Consider the following 21,946-nt stretch of genomic DNA (forward strand, 5'->3'; position numbering starts at 1 on the left):
CAGTACCAAAAATGAGTTTGACTATAAATCCATGTTCTTAACATTATACTGTGTACATCATCTCTCATACAAAATCTCAATTTAAACCATGCCTACAGGACAGTGTCGTGGTGTAGTGGGTTAAGCCATTGTCTGCAATGCTGGCATTCAGGCGCTGGTTCGAATTCGGCTAATGTACCTGGAAAATCAGCAGAGGATGGCTCAAGTGCTTGGGCCACTGCACCTACATGGGAGACCTGGAAGAAGCTCCTGGTTTCAGCCTGGCACAAGCCCAGCTTTTGTAGCCATTTAAGGAGTGAATTGGTGAACGGAAGAGATCTCTGACTTTCAAATAAATACATCTAGAGAAAAAAATGCAAAGAAGCTTCTTAAGACTATTAGTCCACATAAACGCCTGAGGCTTTAAGCACCTGCCCACAATAAGCATAAAGTCTGTGGTCAATCTGCTGTTAGTGGGTCGGTCCCTCTGATCCTTATAGTCACGTAAGTAATGCTATTTTTCTCCTTCCTGTAATAACTGAACAGTATGGCCACCTTTTAGAAAAACACAAATGGAAGCATTTTCAGGGAGCATCTCACAAGACGGACGGCTGGACTCAAGGATAAAGTTGACGTCACAGAACTGAATGCTAACGGGACTACGGAGAGCTTGAACTCAAACACTGCACACACATCTGCCAAACCTATTCTCTCGAGCTCCTATTCCTACCAGATGGGCTAATACAAGCACACCAAAACAGAAGGAAGACATGGACAGTCGAAATGCCAGACCTTTGCCCCAGATCTGCCCCTACTTCCAGGGACATTCTGCAAACCTCCTCTCAACCGGGGTCAATCTCTGTAAGAAGAGGAGTTGAACCAGGTCCTCCCTACTTTTATCTGCAACCCTGGAATCTCGCAATGACTAATCAGATGAGTGACAGTTCCTATCTCCCAAAGTAGGTACCTCTGATTCCCCCTGTCAAACTGTCACAGAGCCGACCTATAACACTACATCTCAAACGAAGCACCTGTCCGCTCACTTATTTCAAGTTCTCCTGGAGACTTTTTACAGACACGGCAGGAAGGGCACCGTTGAATCAGGGCAGCGTGAATGGGGGCCCAGGCCCAGTGTGCCCCACCGCCCCGCGGCACAAGGCTGTGCACGCAGCCCCGAAGGCAGGTGAGAAAGCACATGGTGTAGGAGCCTGACACGGGACAGCGGGGAGAAAGTGCAAGAAGCAACCTGATGCCCTCTCCACGCACCCGGCAGGGGAGCGAGCAGCAGCTGCAAGGCGCGCGTCCCCCGTGTCCCCCCGCGGGAGGCTCACCTCTAACCTCGCCTCCTCCAATTCTCCAATGCCGGTGCAAGCCCACCCACTCCAACCTATCACAGAGATAACCTTGGCCCTGCCGCTTTCCTGAACAACAGTTCAACTTCAAAAAAAAAAAAAAAAAAAGCGGGCCGCGGCCACGGCGTTGGAACCCCGGAAGCCAAGCAGTGTGAGAATCGGGGCGCCCTGAACCCCTACACCCCCCCGGGCAGGCCTCTCCCGTGGCCTTGCCCCTGCACCTGGGCTAACTTTACCTCACGGACCCACCGCAAGACAGAAGCTAAACCGCCGGCTCCAACCCCGCGCCCTAGAAGCAGACCCCTCCCCAACCACCCCGCCACGGCCTCGGGCCCGGCTCCCGCCCCTCCCCCACACCGAGCCTAACCCTAACCCCCACCCACCTGGGCCGCTCCGCGCCCCGCCCCAGGACCGCGCGGACGGCGGCCTCACAGACCCCGCCGCCTCCCGGCCTCGCGCCCCCGCGACACGTTAACCCTTTCGCGGCCGCCTGCTCACCCTCACCTAAACCGCGGGCGCGGGTCTCCCGGCCCCCAGCGCTCCTCGGGCCGCGGGTTCCCGGACGAGCTCGCTCCCGCCAGGCGTCTGGGTGCGTGCACGCTCCGGGCTACGGGCGGCGGAAGGGGCGGAGCCTCGAGGGGCGGAGCCCGGGAGTGCGGGGCGGTGCTGCGGTGGGCGGGGCCTGCAGCGCGGCGGACGGAGCGGAGCCGCCCTGGGCGGTGCTGGGTTTCGGGGTTGTAAATCCCAGTGGGCGCGTTTTTTTCCGGGCGGTTTGGGCGCTCCCAGAAAACAGGTGTCCGTGTTCTCTGTCAAGGCTCCAGAGGCCAGGAGCCAGTGCGGTGCTATTGGCTAACGTTCACCGACAGCACCCCTGCCCCAGGCTCTGCACCAAGCCCTCTGTCCAGCTCCGCACCGCGCGTGCCTGTTTCGCAGTCGGGGAAACCCCAGTTTCTCGGGGTTCAGCCCGTTCCCCTAGATGCCCTCCTCATGGCTGCCTCCCATCCCTGGGCCCTTCACGCCCAGAAAGAAAACAGACACATCGAAGAGGCGTATGTTAAATGGTTAAGCTGTGCAGTGTTCTACGCCCTCTCCTCTAACTCGCTTAGACCGCGCGTTCCGGGCATTCCCACCGGCTCCCGGGGCCCTCCGCCGGATGGACGGACGCACCGGCTCCCGGGGCCCTCCACCGGATGGACGGACGCACCGGCTCCCCGGGGCCCCCCCGCCGGACGGACGGACGCACCGGCTCCCCGGGGGCCTCCCCGCCGGACGGACGCACCGGCTCCCGGGGGCCCCCGCCGGACGGACGGACGCGCCGGCTCCCCGGGGCCCTCCGCCGGACGGACGGACGCGCCGGCTCCCGGGGCCCTCCGCCGGACGGACGGACGCGCCGGCTCCCGGGGCCCTCCGCCGGACGGACGGACGCGCCGGCTCCCGGGGGCCCCCGCCGGACGGACGCACCGGCTCCCGGGGCCCCCCGCCGGACGGACGCACCGGCTCCCGGGCCCCCCCGCCGGACGGACGCACCGGCTCCCGGGCCCCCCCGTAGGACGGACGCACCGGCTCCCGGGGCCCTCCGCCGGACGGACGGACGCACCGGCTCCCGGGGCCCCCCGCCGGACGGACGCACCGGCTCCCGGGGCTCTCCGCCGGACGGACGCACCGGCTCTCGGGGCTCTCCGTCGGACGGACACACTCGCTGGCCAGTGCGCCTCTCCCGAAGCGCAGTCGCACGGGGTCCAGGGTCCCCGCCTCTGCCGGCTCCACCGACGCCCTCCAGACTGTTGGGAGGTTTCTGAACCCACGTGTAAATGGCAGTGGAACATCATTCCCTAGTCGTCAATATGCCCCTCGCCTTGGGACTGTATAAGATCGGAGAAACAGTCAAAACTTTATAAATTGCCGTTTTTATTTTTAACTCTTTTTTTGAGCAGTTTTAGGCTCACAGCAAAATAAAACGAAAACCTCAGAGATTTCCCCGATAACTCACCGCCTCCACGCAGGCATGGGGCCCTCTGTGACCAAAGTCTCCCAGCAGACTGGTTCCCTTCTCAGCAGCTGAAAGACCTCCGTCTACCCATCGTTATCTGCCATCACAACATAATACAGTTGTTCCACTGTCCGAGAAATCAGCTGTGCCCCAAACACTCACCCCTTGCCTCTATCCCAGGCAGCCCTTGTGTATGTGTTTTTTGTTTGTTTTACTGTCTCTGTAGTATTGCCTTTATCAAATGTCACGGAGTTAGAATCTTATACTATGAGACGGGCTTTTTTTCACTTAGGGATATGCATTTTAAGTTTCCTCTTGATAGCTCATTTGTTTTTATAGTTTTTGTTTTTGTTTTTTAAGATTTATTTATTTGAAAGTTGGAGTGACAGAGAGAGAAGCAGAGAGAGAGAGAGAGAGAGAGAGAGAGAGATCTTCCATCAACTGGTTCACTCCCCAAATAGCTGTAACAGCTGGAGCTAGGTCAATCTGAAGCCAGGAGCCAGGAGTCTCTTCCAGGTCGCCCATGTGGGTGCAGGGGCTCAAGCACCTGGACCATCTTCTACTGCTTTCCCAGGCCATAGTAGAGAGCTGGATCGGAAGCGGAGCAGCAAGGTCTGGAACCGGCACCCACATGGGATGCCGGCACTGCAAGCGGAGGCTTTACCTGCTATGCCACAGCACCGGCCCTGGACATAACTTTTTAATTCCTTTGAGTAACTGCTGGGTCCTCTGGGAAGAGTATGCTTAGTTTGGTAAGAAACTACCCAACTGCCTTCCAAAATGGATATGTAATTTTACATTCCCACGAACAGTTAATGGGCATTCCTCCAGCTCCATACCCTCACCTGCATTGGTATTGCCAACGTTCTGGATTTTGGCCATTCTAACAACCCTGTTGGTAAGTATCTCAAGTATTTTTAAAATACATTTGACAAAATGACAGAGAGAGGGGGAGTCTCCTATCTGCTGGTTTACTCCCCAAGTGGCCACACAGCCAGGTCAGGGCCAGGCTGAAGCTGGGAACCCGAGACTCCACCTGGGACTCCCACCTGGGTGGCAGGGTTCCTCCCCAAAGTGCTGCCTTTCTTTATGCAGACCTGGGATTCGGACTTTTACCTTTTCCTTCTCTCTACAAAACTTCTTCGATGGCTGGCGCCGCGGCTCACTAGGCTAATCCTCCACCTTGCGGTGCCAGCACACCGGATTCTAGTTCCGGTCGGGGCACCGATCCTGTCCCGGTTGCCCCTCTTCCAGGCCATCTCTCTGCAGTGGCCAGGGAGTGCAGTGGAGGATGGCCCAAGTGCTTGGGTCCTGCACCCCATGAGAGACCAGGAGAAGCACCTGGCTCCTGCCATTGGATCAGCGCGGTGCGCCGGCCACAGCGCGCCTACCGTGGCGGCCATTGGAGGGTGAACCAATGGCAAAGGAAGACCTTTCTCTCTGTCTCTCTCTCTCTCACTATCCACTCTGCCTGTCCAAAAAAAAAAAACTTCTTCGAGGTATCTTGCGAAACAAGTTAGCTGGCAAAAATTCTCTCAGCTTTTCCTTGTGATGCGAGTTGTTTCTCCTTCGTTTTGAATAATAATTCCATGGGTGCAACGTTCTAGTTTGGTCTTTTCACTGTCTCTCAACACTTCACTCACTCCATTTTGCCTGCTTTCATGGTTTCTGAGGAGAAACCAGAATGAATGTTATCTTACCCCATGACAGACAGGTGGGGGGTTAGGGTTTGGTTTTTTTTTTTTTTTTGGGGGGGGGGCTTCTTTGCTAATTAAAAAAAATTACTCTTTTTTTTTTGGAAGGCAGAGAAGTAGAGAGAGAGAGAGAGAGAGAGATCTCCCAGCTGCTGGTTTATACCTCAAATGCACTCAACAACCCAGGCTGGGCCAAAGCCACGAACCCAGAGTTTAATCCAGGTCTCCCAGGTGGATCATAGGGATTCAAAAACTTGAGCTTCACTTGCTACACCCCAAGGTGCGTATTAGCAGGAAGCTGGATGGGAACTGGCACTGGGTCTTGGTATCAGGCACTTCAATATGGAATGTGGGGAGCCAACGCTGTGGTGTGGTGGGCTAAGCCTCCACCTGCAGTGCTGGCATCCCATATGGGCAATGGTTCGAGTCTCAGCTGCTCTACTTCTGATCCAGCTCCCAGCTAGTCCACCTTGCAAAGCAGCGGAAGATGGCCCAAGTGCTTGTTGGCCCCTGCACCCACATGGGAGAACCAGAAGAAACTCCTGGCTTCTGGCTTTGGTCTGGCCCAGCCCTGGCCATTGAGGCCATTTGGAGAGTGAACCAGCAGATAGAAGATCTCTCTGCCTCTCCCTCTTTCTGTATCTCTGCCTTTCAAATATGAAATAAATACATCTTTTAAAAAATGTGGAATACATGAGTCCCGAGTGGCAACCACTGCACCACATGCCCACTCTGATATTTTTATGATCTTCTGTAGTTTTCAAGTGATATACTTCAGTGTAGATGGTATTTTTGCCATTTATTATACTTGGTGTTCTCTAGCTTCCTGCGTCTGTAGCTTGGTGTCTGACATTAAGTGCAGTAAATTCTTGGTCAATACTTTCTCTAATATTTCTTCTGTTCCTTTCCTCTCTTTCTGGCATTCCTACTACATGTATGAAATATAAAGATATCTCTTGTAGCTCTCCCACAGTTCTGGGATATTCTATCGTTTCTTTCCCCAATTTTGTTCTCTTTTGCTTTTCAGTTCTGGATGCTTCTATTATTTTTTAAAAAAACATTTATTTGTTTATTTGAAAGACAGAGTTACACAGAGAGAGGAGAGGCAGAGAGACAGAGGTCTTCCATCTGCTGGTTCACTCCCCAATTGGCCGCAATGGCCGCAGCTGCGCTGATCCGAAGCCAGGAGCCAGGAGCTTCTTCCTGGTCTCCCACGCAGGTGCAGGGGCCCAAGGCCTTGGGCCATCTTCCACTGCTTTCCCAGGCAATAGCAGAGAGCTGGATCGGAAGTGGAGTTACCGGGTCTGGAACTGGCACCCCTATAGGATGCTGGCACTGAAGGTGGCAGCCTTACCAGCTATGCCACAGTGCAGGCCCCTGGATGCTTCTATTGATGATCCTTAAGCTCAGACTCTTTGCTCGAGCATATTCCACCTCCTAAGTCCATCAAAGCAGCCCTCATTGTCACCATTGTCTCATCTCTAACGCTTCTTTTTGATTCCATCTTAAACTTTTCATCTCTCTGCTTCCGCTATCCATTTTTCTTGCACGCTGGCTACTTCATCCACTGGGAGCTATGAGTGTACTGATTATCATCGTTCCAAAACCAGTCTGACAGAGTCTACATGGCTGCCACATCTGAAGCTGGTTCTGACACTTGCTCTGTTTCTTCAAAGGGTGTCCTTTGTCTTGTAATTTTTTTTTCCTTGAGAGTTGCACACAGGTACAAGGTAGAAAGACCTTCTGAAAGTAGGCTGCGAAGTGGCAGTAAGGTGTGTGGGGAGAGGGAGTTCTCTGTGTCAGCCTATAGGCCTGCAAAGTTCGCCACTTAGGTGGGACAGGATGGCTCACGTAGCCCAGGGCTCGGGCACTTCCCTAGTCCTGGGTCAGCCAGGCTGTGCTGCCGCCTCAGTTCCTGAGGGTGGGCCCCGTTCAGGGGAACAGAGTGCTCTGGCAAATTCTCAAATGGTTCCTGGTCCCTCCCCTTGCTTGAAAGCTTGAAGGGAATTTTCCGTTAACTTTCCATGAGAATTGGCCAAGTTCCTAGGAGCAAAACTTGGAAAACTGAGGGTCCCTTTTTATCCCCTCCCAGTGCCTGGCTCCCCTTGGAGTTTTTAATCCCTCAGACTTGTGCACACTGAGCCACCAGCCATGGCTCACAGCCAGCAGAGATCCCTATAGAGGGTTCTGTTCATGGGCTTCTGCTCCGTGAGTTGTGATTCTCCATCTTCATGTCTGTCCAATTTTGGAAGCAGCAGGCTGCCCTATGAGCTCAGCCCCTGAGTCTCTGATGGATCCAGGAAGAGTTCATGATTTTTCAGTTTGTTCAGTTTTTCACTTGTTATTGGGATGGAGGGGCGACTTCCAAGCTCCCTACAGGCCAGACTAGAAACCAGAAGTTAAGTTGTAACATTCAAAAGAAAAAAATTTAACCATCTCAATAGTTGTTTTTTTTTTTTTTTTAAAGAGAGATGTATTTATTTGAAAAGGCAGAGTTACAGAGAGGGAGAGAGAGCTCTTGCATCCGCTGGTTCACTCTCCAAATGGCTGCAACGCCCAGGGCTGGGGCAGACTGAAGCCAGGACCCTGGAACTCCATTTGGGTCTCCCACATGGGTGCAGGGCTCCAAGGACCTGGGCCATCCTCTGCTACTTTCCCAGGCACGTTAGCAGGGAGCTGGACTCAAACTGGCACCGACATGGGATGCCAGTGTTGCAGATGGCCGCTTAACTCCCTACACCACAATGCCTGTCCTTCAATAATTCTTGTTATACCATACATACACATACAAACAAGAAATGCGTTTACTAAAAAAAAGTTTATTAATTTTTACACCTGCTGGGTAGCACAAGACTATTAACACTATAACTCACTGAATGTACAATAAATGTTCACATTTAAATAACAGGATAGGGTCAACATTTTTGACCAATGGGTCAGCTTTAGCATCTCATGAAGTGCTTTTTAGCCCTAGACATCTTAAAGAGTTTTTTTAAAGGGGAATTCCAGGTCAAAAAACAATTCAAGAAGATCAAAACAATAGGTTTCCCAGAATAACAGGAATCTTACATGATGAAATGTCTATTTCTGTGGGCATAAATCAAACAATAAAAATGTAAAATCTACAGCCAACCTACTCCAAAACACTCCCACTGCACTGAATGAAGTCTACAGCGTCAGTGTGTCTTGAGAGAGGTCGCAGTATAAACGCTGGCTACACATGTTGTCCGTCAAGCAGCTTTGCATCCGCCATCTCTTCCAAATCTATCCCCTTGGAATGAATGTGCAGAATACCTGATCTTAAAGCAGTGTTATTTGGTTTGAGTTGCCACCAGCATCTCTGGCTGATTATTTATAAATTAGTTTTAGAGTCTCTCTTTATTTCATACAAGGACCAAAAAAAAAAAAAAAAAAAAAAAAAGGGAAGAAAAAAAAACCTAGAAGGGAAGAAAGGAAAGAGACAAAGAGGTCCCTTCCCAATATTTCAATATTTTCCTTTGTGTATTTTAGAACATGAAATAACTGGCATAAAATGAGCATTCCATTCTGTGATCGCTTGCAGTTCCAACCAATGGGTTCCTCCTGAGAAGAGGGGACATACCTTGCTGGTTCAAATAAAAAAGGGCCGAGTGTAAGTGAGAGGAGCTGAATGTGGACCCCTGGGGATAGTCTTCACCAAGCAAGTCTTCCCAGGACAGACACTGGAATCTTTGCAATTAATACACAGTGAGACTTTGGGAACCCAAGTCCCTGTTCTGTGACTCGGGGTCAACGTTTTCTGTTGAAAATATCAACAGTACTTCTTTGTCACCAAAGAGACAGGGTGCATTTTCAGTCTCTACACATTGATGAAGTACTTTTCTCAAGTTCTCTTAATGCCCAAATCTTCAGGGATAACGACATGAATGAGGTCGCAAAAATAAAGTGCAAAATCTATAGATTAGTAGTTATTTGGACAGAATGGTTTGTTTTTCAGGAAGGTAGCTTTATCATAAAGATGCTTCTATACTTCTTTTCATCAAACCAGTTTAGACCCCAAAATGTAAATAAAATAGTTAACTTCAGATGAAATCAAGTCGGGTCTTTCTATTCTGGAGTGATGGATTCTACTGTGCAACAGTTATCCTAAAAATATGCTAGCATGTCACAAAAAGTTGCGAAAATACATACTGATTTTTTAAATCAGCATGCCATTTTATGGCAATTGGAATGTACAGTAAAAAGAAGGGAAATACCTCTTCCTGTTGAATTCATAGCAGTCGGGACTCCCAAGCAGGAACAAAGAGGAGAAAAACTACTGTCCAAGTGGATTTTCTCTTCCTCTCCCAACTGACAGAGAGTCACAAGGATTAGATTTCCTCCAGATCCCTTATAATCCCCTTACTGCATTATAAATGGTCCCCACATGCTTGTTCTTCCCCTCAGGGTGAATTTGGTCACCTGACACAAAGGGATGGAGGCGTTACACTGCTCAAAGTCAGTAGTGTTTTGAAATAAGGAAGGCCACCTTTCTGCCCGACATTAGAGAACGTTCATTTTAAGACAACGTTGAAGTTCTAGAACACACTGAGTGCTGTGAGCTCTAGAGCTAAATGGGTACTTGGCAAGGGCAAGGATTCATCCTTTACCAGTGAATGCTGAACGGATCCTACAAGCAGGATAAGGTTCCAGGACCCTCTCTCTCTTTCTCCATATATAGTTCTCATCATTTTACTTGGTACCCAGATCTCCTTCTTAATCCAAGAACAACCAGATAATGGGAGGTGAAGGTTTCAGCTCTGTTGACATCAAGCCCCCACGCACCACGGTGGAGAAATGCGTCAGGACATGAGGTTCTGACCAGACCTGCTGAGGGCTGGCCTCCCTGCAAAGAATGCCCAACAGCCCAACAACAATTAGTAATTAAAAAAAAATTTAGGTGATAGTTTTTCCTTTAGAACATCACTGTCAAATTTTTGTTGCTATAGTTTTCTTATTTGATTAGGTTCCCTTTGTTAAATTACCAAAAACTCCAAGCCACATGATAAAGTGGTTCTGACCTGATATGTACCCATGAAATGCCCCTTCCCCTTTAACCCCACAGCTTGGAATCAAGAAGCCCACCAACCGTGGACTAGGTACAACCCTTCTCCACCTTCAGTATGAACGCAATAAGCCACTTGATATTTCCACAAAGGGAAAGTAAGGCTTATCAATATGTTTTTTAAAAAAAAATTAAAAAAAGAAAAAGAAAAGAAAGAAGGAAAAGAAAGGAAACCAATTCAAGAGCAAGGCAAAATTTCTCCATCTTGCAAATCTACTTTCCTCTGGAAGAGCTTCATTCTGTGGCGGGAACCCCAAGGGCTCAGAGTCAAGTCGATTTGGTAAAGACAGTGTTGGCAAGATAAACCCCATGGTGTGTCTGAGTGTCAAGACGGCAGCTTCCAAACTCTTTGAGTGAATAATAAACCTTACAAAAGAGTTCCGGGCGGTGGGAGTTTCCGGGCTTAGGGCTGAGAAAAGACGCGATGTGACTGCTCGGGTGCAGGGCCAGGCGGAGTTAAGGTTTGGTGATGTGCACTTCGCTGTCTCCGTTCCCGTTGGTGGTGGTGGTGATGATGTACTGTGTGGTCTGCTGCTGGCTGGTGGGCTGGGCGTCCAGGGCCTCACTCTGCGCAGACGCTTGAACCTGGACTCCGCCGGAGAGGGCTGAAGTCTGCTTTTCCTCCAATTCTGGTTGACTTTCGGATAACACGTAATGACCCTGAGAGCGGCAGAGGAGAGTCGTCTTTAAACTCTGGGGCTTCGGAGGAAAAAGGGGAACTACCAGGGAAGCACAGAGGGAGGCGTGTGTACAGAAACATTACGAGGGGACACCAAGTGGGCACCCGTGAGAGGCGTGTACCTAAGTGCTTTACCGAGGACGGTGGCTCACGGTAACTGACTACAAAGGTAATTTAAGGGCGCACCTTAACGACAGACTGTGGAACTTCAGGGACAGAAATTTGCATCATGGTGGTAACCTACATGGCAAACACCTGCTACTGTGCTGCTCCCAAGGGTTTGGAAATGCAGAGATGATTAGTATTCATCAGTTAAATGCTGAGATTAATACAAAATGGATCAAAGAAGAAATACTTCAAGTCAGCACAGAGCGGCCCCTACAACAGGCCGAGTCTAAGGTCAGTGGTTCTCAGATGTCGGAATTTCAAAGACCAGCAAAATTTAAAATAATGATAAACAGCCCCAAAACTACATTTTGTCAATTTGAAACATGTTACCCATCAGATAGACACTTTAACACTCCAGGAATTAAGAATGCGATCTTAGCATGAAGTTCCTTTCACTGAATAAATTAGCTTTATGGAAACTCACACCATCTTTCTTTTTTCCCTGGGGTCTCTACAGAGACCTGTAACTAGCTAGCATGCTGACATTTTTTTTTAATATTATTTATTTATTTAGACAGGCAGAGTTAGACAGTAAGAGAGAGAGACAGAGAGAAAGGTCTTCCTTTTTCCGTTGGTTCACCCCCCAAGTGGCCGCTATGGCCAGTGTGTTGTGGCCGATCCAAAGCCAGGAGCCAGGTGCTTCCTCCTGGTCTCCCATGCGGGTGCAAGACCCAAGGACCTGGGCCATCCTCCACTGCACTCCCAGGCCACAGCAGAGAGCTGGACTGGAAGAGGAGCAACTGGGACAGAACCAGCACCCCAACCGGGACTAGAACCCGGGGTGCCGGCGCCACAGGCAGAGGATTAACGTAGTGAGCCACAGCGCGTTAAAGCCCTGGCCTGAAGCGCTGGCATCCCACATGGGTGCTGGTTCTAGTCCCAGCTGCTCCTCTTCTGATCCAGCTCTCTGCTATGGCCTGGGAAAGCAGTACATGATGGCCCAAGCCCTTGGGCCCCTGCACCCACGTGGGAGACCTGGGAGAAGCTCCTGGCTCCTGGCTTTGGATTGGCGCATCTCTGGCCATTGCGGCCACCTGGTGAGTGAACCAGCGGATAGAAGACCTGTCTCTCTGTCTCTACCTCTCTCTGTAACTCTGTCTTTCAAATAAATAAAATAAATCTTTAAAAAAAAAAAAAAAGGAGTGTGCTATCATCTGTCAGCTACAGAAGCAGAAGAAAGTGGGTGGGCATTTGGAACAGCTGTGAAGATGCTGCGTGGGATGCCTGCATCCACATCGGAGTGCCTGGGTCTGGGTTCCAGTTCTGCTCTCCACTCCAGCTCCCCGCTAAGGCATGCATGCAACAGGTGACGGCTCAAGTACCTGGGTTCCTGCCACTCGGAGAGACCCACATTCAGTTCTGAGCTCCTGGTTTCAGCCTGGCCAGCCCTGCCCGTTGCAGATAATTTGAGGAGTAAACCAACAGATAGAAGGAACCCACATGGGAGACCTGGAAGAAGCTCCTGGCTCCTGGCTTCAGATCAGCACAGCTATGCCCCTTGCGGCCAATTGGGGAGTGAACCAGCGGATGGAAGACCTCTCTCTCTCTCTGCCTCTACCTCTCTGTAACTCTTTCAAATAAATAAATAATTAAAAAAAAAGTCTCAGGGAAAACTCAAGTAGTAGCTTTCCCAAGTGTTCTCCAGAAAAGCCACAGCCACAGTTCACCCAGGGCCCAACGTTCCCAGTCTGCGCCACCCAGCAGCCTTCTGATGAACGTGTGGTTTTCCCACGTAGGTCTTGTGTAGTGGGGAGGGGACTGGTTCTCAATTTAGGAGGACAGAGACGCCTAATGGGTGCAGAGGTGGTCTGCAGAGACCCCATAAACCAGAATGTACACTGAACGTATGTGTGTGCACTGCAGCAGGGGTGGGAAGCATCCTGGCGACAAGCAGGTTCTCAAATGAGTTCCTGGCCAAAGGAGGGCAGAACCGATCAGTGCTCCTCCAGGGGTAAGAACGGTCACTGACCACGCCACCGTGCCGAGCCCTTGCTACCTCGGTTACTGCTTTCACTGACAATTAACAGTGTGACTCGGAATTTACACATCTCTCCCCAGTCTGGCCCTGTGATACTGTCTGCTGGGAAACGGGTCATCTCTCAATGTGCATTTATCTATTTTTTTTTTTAAGACTGATTTATTTATTTGAAAGTCAGAGTTATACAGAGAGAGAGAGGCCTTCACTGGTTCACCGCTGGTTCACTCCCCAGTTGGCTGCAATGGCCGGAGCTGTGCCGATCCAAAGCCAGGAGCCAGGAGCTTCCTCCAGGTCTCCCACATGGGTGCAGGGGCCCAAGCACTTGGGTCATTTTGTACTGCTTTCCCAGGCCATAGAATAGAGCCAGATTGAAAGTGGAGCAGCCAGGACTCAAACCAGTGCCCATATGGGATGCCAGCACCATAGGCGGTAGCTCTACCTGCTATGCCACAGCACCGGCCCCTCAATGTGCCTTTAAAAATCAGCTTTCTGGCACTACGAACCTCCGCACTACCCTCTGAGGCCTCCTGGGAAGTCGGCTGCACCTAGGACTATCCCAATACCCTTAGACAGTTACTGGTGTTTTCTTCCCCAAGTCCAGCTTTAATAAGGTGTAACTGATGATGAACAACTGCATACATCCAGGAGGTTCGATGTGATGTTTGCACACACACATTATGAATATCTTAGATCAAGCCGTTCATATCCATCACCTCACACATTTAGTACTTTTGTGGTAAGGACATTTAAGATCTGCTCTGTTAACAAATGTACAATACATTAGTATTAACTACAGCCACCACGCTATACACCCGATCTACAGAAACTAGTTTCTCCAAGAGTGTGTCTTGTAATTTAATAGATAGACTGAGACAGAGGCATAGAGAGAGAGATAGACAGAGAGATCTTCCATCTGCCAGTTCAGTCTTCAAATGCCTACAACAGCTGGGGCTGAATTGGGCCAAAGACAGGAACTTTATTTGGTTTCCCACATAGGGGTTAAGGACATGGCTACTTGAGCCATCACCTGCTACCTCCCTGGGGTGCACATTAGCAGGAAGTTGGAACTGGAAGTGGAGCCAGGACCTGAACCCAGATCCTCTGATATAGGATGCAGGCATCCCAACAGTGTCTTAACAACTGTGCCAAATGCCTGCCCTCCTCTGTCTTCTACTAACTTAGAAGCATGCCAGAACAAACTAGCGAAGATAAAACAGGTTTGTAGATACAATCAACACTGTACCTGCCCAAGTTAAATATCATAAGATAATATGTGGCAATGTTTTCCATCAAGAAGTAGATGAACTGTTTACAACAGCCCTGTAATTAGGGGCAGGGGTTTCCTGCTAACCCTGGGAGGCAGCAGGTCATGGGTCCAGTCCTTGGGTCCCTGCCACCCACCTGGGAGACTCAGATGGTGGTCCTGGCTCTGGGCTTCAGCCTGACCCAGCCTCTGCTGTTGCCGGCATTTGGGGAATGAAACAGCAAATGGAAGATCTCTCCCCCGACCCCCATCCCCATCTCTCACTCTGTGTGTGCATGTGTTTCCCTCCCTCTGCCTTTCAAATAAACAAACAATAGTATGTTCTCAACACCTCCCTAGTTTAATTCATCTCTCCCAACTCAGCTGCAGACCAACAGTTTGGAAGACTCACAGCCTTGCATGGAAGCACATAACATAGTGACCATACATATGAATGGATCTAGGAGGCACATTAGAGTTATTATTGTAATAGATATTTGTTAGGCATTTGCTGTAGCCCAGCCTCCTGGGCACATCGTTGAGAATAAAGTGTTAAAAGGCAAGACTCTGGTTTCAAGGAATTCCTCATCCACTGTGCAAAAACAGAGTGAACCAATAAGGGCTATGAGATAGCATCACAAAATGGACTGGAAAAACCCAACTGAGCGGCACAGCTTACCGAAGTGACTGCCTTCACTTGTCCAGTAGTAACAGGAGTTGGCACACTGGTGTCTGCAATCACAAACTGACCAGCGGGAAGTGTCATCATTTGAATCTCGGACGCTGAAAAAGAGGAAATAGCCACAGTTCAGTGGTCTCAGGTTTCAATCCAAGTTCTGGAGACAGGGCTGCAACCTGATAGTCCCATCGTGAACTGAAAATATCCTAATGCATTTGTTACACTTAACCTACTGAGCACCACAGCTTAGCCAAGCCTACTTCAACACGCTCTGAACACTTACACCAACCTACAGTTGGGCAAAATCATCTCACACAAAGTGAAGTGCTGAATATCTCATGTAGCTTATTGAACGTGGTACTGAAAGTGAAAAACAGAATGGTTCCATGGGGGAGGGTGTTTGGTGCCATGGTGAAGATGCTGCTTGGGAGGCCTGCATCCTATATCAAGGTCTGGGTTCGAGTCCCAGCTCTGCTTCTGATGCCAGGTTCCTGCTCTGTGCACACTGGGAGACAGCAGAAGTCAGCTCAAGTATTTGGGGTTCTGCCACCCACAAAGGAAACCTGCATGAATTCTGGGACCCCAGCTTCAGCCTAGCCCAGCCTCACTGTTGTGGCTATTCATGGAGTGAACAAGCAGGTAGATCTCTCTGTCTGTCTCTGTCTCTCTGCCTATCAAACAAATGAAAAGAAATAAATAATAAACAGTTACATGGGTACATTTTCACATCACCTTAAAGTTGAAAGATTTAAGTTGAACCATTAAAAGTCAGGGACTATCTGTTGTCCTTAACCAGTGGTTATATTCCCCACTAAGACATTTTTCCATAGACTTGCTTGCTGCAAATCTTACGATGTGATTTCTTCACATAGCAAAAGCCATCTCTGATAAGAACCGACCAGACGAGAAGAGGCCACAGGGCTACTGAGCATCAGAGACAGTCAATGCATCCCCCTCAAATGTGATTCTTGAATCTTCATAAAGAAAAGTATTCAACATTTTGTTAAAACCCTGAAATAAATTGCAAATATTTATCTTTTAGCCTAATATTTTTACCTTTTATATTCAGACGTGAATTACTTGCACAAACATGTCCACAGTTGCTGAGCAATCACAATATAATCCAAATACAATTTTATTTCACCACCAGTGTCATTAAAGTAAATCGAAACCAAAGTTTATCCTAGCACTCTGCTGATAATCTCTCTTTGTTAAAAAGATTTATTTATTTACTTGAGAGGCATAGTTATAGACAGAGAGGGAAAGACAGAGAGAGGTCTTCCATCTGCTGGTTCACTCCCCAAATAACCACAATGGCTGAAACTGGGCCGATCCAAAGCCAGGAGCCAGAAGTTTCTTCCAGGTCTCCCATACAGGTACAAGGGCCCAAGCACTTGGGCCATCTTCTACTGCTTTCTCAGGCCATCATCAGGAAGCTGGATTGGAAGTGGAGCAGCCAAGACTTGAACCGGTACTCATATGAGATGCTGGCACCACAGGCAGATGCTTAACCTACCACACCAGCCTATCAGTGCAGGCCCTCTGCTGGTAATCTGTAAATAATATTGTGACTAGAAGTAGCAAGAGCTTCTTGGGAAAATGGTTGATTTGCAGACCTGGACAGAAAGTGTAATAGATGGGGCTGGCACTGTAGCACAGCAGGTTAAACCACTATCTGCAGTGCCAACATCCCATATGGGCATGGCTCCAAGTCCTGGCTACTCCACTTCTGATCCAGCACCCTGCTAATGTGCCTGGGAAAGCAGCAGAAGATGGATCAAGTGTTGGGGCCCCTGCCACCTGCATGGGAGTCTTGGCTGAAGCTCCTGACTCCTGGCTTCAGCCTGGCCCAGCCCCAGCTGTTGCAGCCATTTGGGGAATGAACCAACAGGTGGAAGATCTCACTCTCTGTCTCTCTCTCTCTCTCTCTGTCTCTCTCTCTCTCTCTCTGTCTCTCTCTCTCTCTCTCCTGCCTATAACTCTGCCTTTCAAATAAGCACATCGAGAGAGAGAGAGAATGATGTAACAGACAAGCCAGGAACATCGCATCTCACCACACACAAGACATTATGGCTATGAAGTTGTGAGGGAAAGACAGACATAGGAGCCAGTTTGAAGGGACGTCTACCAGGTAAAAAGAGGAGCATGAGCATGAACAAGAGCAACTGTAATAGGCTGAAATATATCATGTGTTGAAGTCCATGAGTACAAAATGACACTAAGCACACACCACACACACGCATGCCTCTCACAGTCACCTTGGACAACACTGAGAAACCAACTCAGTATTTCAAAAACTGCTAAGTAAGGAGAGGGGGTGGGTATTTGAATCAAATACTTAAAGCACTTCTGTCTTGCTCATCTAAACTGTACCTCATAGTAACATGGCAATTAGGATAAAATTTTCTCCTTCATGCAATTTTTCTAGCTAGCTAACTAGTTGGTCGTGAACTAGCTAGACACTATAGCTTTGCAAACCCCAATGAAATTACAGAGCTAAGGAATGAACACTGTTGTCTCTTTTTTAAGATTTATTTATTTATTTGAAAGGCAGAGTCACACAAAGAGAGAGTGAGAGAGAGAAAGAGAGAGAGGTCTTCCATCTGCTGGTTCACTCCCCAGATAGCCCCAATGGCCAGAGCTGAGCTGATCTGAAGCCAAGAGCCAGGAGCTTCTTCTGGGTCTTCCCCGTGGGTATAGGGGCCCAAGGACTTGGGCCATCTTCCACTGCCTTCTCTGCCATAGCAGAGAGTTGGATCAGAAGAGAAGCAGCCAGGACTCAAACCAGCGCCTGGATGGGATGGCAGCACTACAGGCGGCAGCTTCAACCCACTGCGCCATATGCTGGCCCCATATTGCCGGTTCTTAACAAAGAGAGGCAACCTCACATTATGTGCTTCCTAATGGAAACACCCAGTTACCAAGTATCTTGGGTGGAAAATACTGAATCTGAACCTGATCAAGCCTCAGATTCTAATTGCCTGAGTGTAGGATTTAAGAGGGACAGAGGAAAGCTTATTAAATGATAGCTCTAGAAAAAAATCTAGACCTGGGAAAACTATAGGACAAATGACCCAGTTTCTTTAACACAGAAATTGCATACAAGAGACACTGAATGCATATTTTAAAAGAGACTCAAAGAAATTATAATAATTTTATATTTTAATTATAATAATGCCAATGGATAGACCTTATTTGGAGCCCAATTTGAACAAACAATTAAAAAATAATTTTTGAGACAATCATGGAAATCTGAACACTGGGTACTGGAAGCACATTTCTATGCATTAAAGAACTGCTGTCGTTTCTTCTTGGATTTGGGAATGCTGTGTTGTATAGAGCCGTGTTTTTAAAAAGAAGTCCTTCAGGGGCTGGTACTGTGGCACAGTGGGTTAAAGCCCTGGCCTGAAGCGCCGGCATCTCATATGGGCGCCAGTTCTAGTCCCGGCTGCTCCTCTTCTGATCCCACTCTCTGCTGTGGCCTGGGATAGCAGTGGAAGATGGTCTAAGTGCTTGGTCCCCTGCACCCATGTGAGTGACCCAGATGGAGTCCCTGGGTCCTGGCTTCAGCTTGGCTTAAATCTAGCTGCTGTATACATTTGGCAAGTGAACGAGCAGACAGGAGACCCTTCTCTCTCTCTCTCTCTCTCCCTCTCTCTCTCTCTCTCAGTCACTCTGCTTTTTAAACAAATAAACCTTCAAAAAATAATAAATAAGCAAAAATCTGTCTTTTTGTTCTAGAACTACCCACTAAAATACTTAAGAATGAGATGATGTGATGTGTGCCCATCTAACTGGAAGACGGAAGAGAATGTGGGAGTAGAGATGAGACAAGGCTCAGGGCTGAAGTTGTAGCTATGGGTACAGCAGGATTCATTATACTTTTACTTTTGAACTTTACTTTTGAACATTCTGACATTTTTTCCTAATAAAAAACTTCAGTTCTAGAATCTTTTCTCCAGGTTAGAATGCTAACTCAGACAACTGCTACTGTGGATATCTTTATCACTCCACTTTTATCACAGGCATTAAACTGAGTGTGAATGTCAATGTCCCGTATTCTACTGGTATTTACTGCAAGCAAGAGAGTGTTTCCTGACTGAGAACCAGACTGGGCCCTCGTCATGATCACCGATAGTTAAAGGGACAGGTTACAAAAATGACTCAATGGGATGAGTCTGACTCCACAGCAAATCTACCTAATACAGCCAAGTATAAATCAGAACAGAGACAGACCCCGAAAAGAAACCAACAATAGGAGGAAGGTCAATGCTGCCCTACTCTCTTCCCCTTTTCCTCCTAGTGAGGCCCGACCGTTAACCTCTATTTCCATTCCTTCCACACCTTCTATGGTAAAAGCCTTATCTTTCCCAGCTCGTGCCCAAAGCTATGGCTGCCACCAAGATTTCTGCCTAGTCTCAACTCCCGCAGCCCGCCTATTCCCACCTGCAGTCCCCATCTCAGGGTTTGGGAACAACCCACATGTCTATGCCTGTAGCAGGCGATGGTCTCTTTGAGCCACAGAGGAGCTCATTAGGAGAAGCAGCCCAGAGGAGCGATTTCAAGGGTGAACGCTGGAGTCAGCGTCCATTTACAACTCACGTCTGTAAGACAACTTATTATGTCTGAGTTGCCTTATCCGTAAGATGCAAATGGCAACTGGATTTACCTGCCAGGTTTTAGTGAATGCCGAATGTGACATTGCGGCTCAGACTCACTCCTGGCATGTGATGAGCTTGCTGGAAGCCAGCTAACAGTTAGTGTCAACAGGGACCTTTGTAAACCCAGGGCCCCGCAGTGACTGCTACACAGGCATTCGATAAACACTGGTGGAAGGGACGAATCTCTGCCACCAACATAGCCTCCGTGCATCCGTTCTATTAAGTTCCCTACCTGCACTTTCTCCAGCATTAACGTCTGAAGATGCCATACCAAGGTGGCTCTCTGAGATCAACGTGGTGCCTTGAATTTTGTCACAAAACCTTGACATACATGTATTATAGAGTGTGGAAAACGACCACTTGATATTTTCATCCCGAGCGCTACTATAAAGTGGAGAGCACTATGCTTCCAGGACAAGACATCCCCACCCACGGCCTATATATACAGCACTGTCCGTGTCGTTTTCACTCACGATAGCCACGGAAGGAGTTCCAAGCGTTGGGCAGGTATGTGTGCTGGACAGAGGAGTTCTGCTGCTGCTGCTGCAGGGCCTGCCCTTGCGTGGAAGAACCGCCTGGTATGTGGGAGGGGCTGAGCCCCTGCTGAGACTGCTGGGGAGAGGGGCTCAAAGGCTGCCCAGCTACCTGGGGAGAAAGAGAAGGAAGAGTAGGGAATGATGAATTTACAGTGCAGGTAAGACTCACACGTCAGCCAAGGAGGTAAATCAAACTACCACGAATTTGAATACCGAAGTCATCACAGCTAAAGCAATAATATTGTAAGTAACAGTGGAATTTATGAAAAGCAACTGTAGGCCGGCGCCGTGGCTCAACAGGCTAATCCTCCGCCTTGCGGCGCTGGCACACCGGGTTCTAGTCCCGGTCGGGGCACCGATCCTGTCCCGGTTGCCCCTCTTCCAGGCCAGCTCTCTGCGGTGGCCAGGGAGTGCAGTGGAGGATGGCCCAAGTGCTTGGGCCCTGCACCCGCATGGGAGACCAGGAGAAGCACCTGGCTCCTGCCTTCGATTCAGCGCGGTGCGCCTGCCGCGGCGGCCATTGGAGGGTGAACCAACAGCAAAGGAAGACCTGTCTCTCTCTGTCTCTCTCTCTCTCTCACTGTCCACTCTGCCTGTCAAAAAAAAAAAAAAGAAAAGCAACTGTAACTCCGAAATTCTAATCTGTCTTCAAAGGAGTCTGCAAAAACCTAATTTCGATAAAATTAGAAAGGCAAACTATGGGGCCAGCGCTGTGGTGCAGCAGGTTAACGCCCTGGCCTGAAGCACCGATATCCCATATGGGCGCTGGTTCTAGGCCCAGCTGCTCCTCTTCCGATCCAGCTATCTGCTATAGCTTGGGAAAGCAGTGGAAGATGGCCCAAGTCCTTGGGCTCCTGCACCCGCATGGGAGACCCAGAAGAAGCTCCTGGCTTCGGATCGGTGCAGCTCTGGCAGTTGCGGTCATCTGGGGAATGAACCAGCGGATGGAAGACCTTTCTCTCTGTCTCTACCTCTCTCTGTAACTCTGTCTTTCAAATAAATAAAATAAATCTTTAAAAAAGAAAGGCAAACTAATGAAAGCAAAACTATAACATGAGGTTATAAAAAAAAAAAACAAAAAAAAAACTGGGAAGTGAAATAACTTGTCTAAGTGACAAAGCTAGTTTGGAACACAAACAGAACCCACAAGTCACAATCTCCACTAACCCGCATGGAAGGGCCTACTGCTGACTGTAGGCTGAAGCCCGCGTTCCACTGCCTGCCACTCCAGGCCCTCCACAATCCAGCCCCAAACTAGCTTCCCAACTTTCTTCCCAAACAACACTTCCTGTTATGAACCTGAATGGAATGTACCACAATTTCCCATGACTGTGTCTTCACTAACCGTGTGAGCTTATTCAGACTGTAATACTTTCCCCAAAACCGTAAGGAAATTGGACTTTTCCTTCAAGACAAAGACCACTTCTTCTACTAAAAGGTCCTCGGTTCCCTGATAAACAATTATTCCTCCACGGAACCCCCAGAACTTATGTACACATCTTACAAAATGACTCAATCTCACAAACACAGTAAGACCCCACCAAGTCAGCACACCAAATTACAGAGGCAACTTAGCAACTGCATTTATAGTGAGAAGCAAAGGCCAGTGTCATTTCTAGGATTTCATGTCACAGGGTTCCAAGTGGGAAGGAGAGCTCATCACTTGATATACGTGTGTTTTTACCAATATAAAAACTGGAGGCCAAGATAAGACTCCTTAATTAAGGTTCAAAAATAAAGATATAATCTCAAAAGTCGAGGCTGGGTCTAAAAATGATGTCTTCACCATTATTAATTCATACGGTCCCTGAGACCATGTTAAATTGTCAGAACATTTCACAGAGAAGTGTACCTGGGGGGATCAGAATTGTGGCACAGCAGGTTAAGCCGTCACCTGCAACACC

At 48.8% G+C, this 21,946-nt stretch overlaps 2 protein-coding genes across 8 annotated transcripts in view; both read right to left on the reverse strand.

Moving 5' to 3' along the window:
* The window catches only part of NFRKB (nuclear factor related to kappaB binding protein), a 37,480-nt gene extending 35,549 nt beyond the window's left edge, over positions 1–1,931 (reverse strand). For 4 of the 5 annotated variants that reach the window (XM_062197351.1, XM_062197350.1, XM_062197349.1 and 1 more), the window contains exons 1-2: positions 1,836–1,931; positions 179–341 (exon numbers count right to left, since the gene is read on the reverse strand). The gene's annotated coding sequence lies outside the window, so the exon portion shown is untranslated. The remainder of the gene's footprint in view (positions 1–178; positions 342–1,835) is intronic. The other variant, XM_062197348.1, reaches the window with a different exon arrangement.
* A 5,890-nt stretch (positions 1,932–7,821) lies between these two features.
* The window catches only part of PRDM10 (PR/SET domain 10), a 115,486-nt gene continuing 101,361 nt past the window's right edge, over positions 7,822–21,946 (reverse strand). For all 3 annotated transcript variants that reach the window (XM_062197353.1, XM_062197354.1, XM_062197355.1), the window contains exons 20-22: positions 19,980–20,151; positions 14,846–14,949; positions 7,822–10,758 (exon numbers count right to left, since the gene is read on the reverse strand). In XM_062197353.1, the coding sequence (XP_062053337.1) occupies positions 10,555–10,758; positions 14,846–14,949; positions 19,980–20,151 (480 nt within the window). In that variant the 3' untranslated portion in view covers positions 7,822–10,554. The remainder of the gene's footprint in view (positions 10,759–14,845; positions 14,950–19,979; positions 20,152–21,946) is intronic.

The sequence above is a fragment of the Lepus europaeus genome, chromosome 7 (assembly GCF_033115175.1).
Source record: "Lepus europaeus isolate LE1 chromosome 7, mLepTim1.pri, whole genome shotgun sequence".
Classification (NCBI taxonomy): domain Eukaryota; kingdom Metazoa; phylum Chordata; class Mammalia; order Lagomorpha; family Leporidae; genus Lepus; species Lepus europaeus.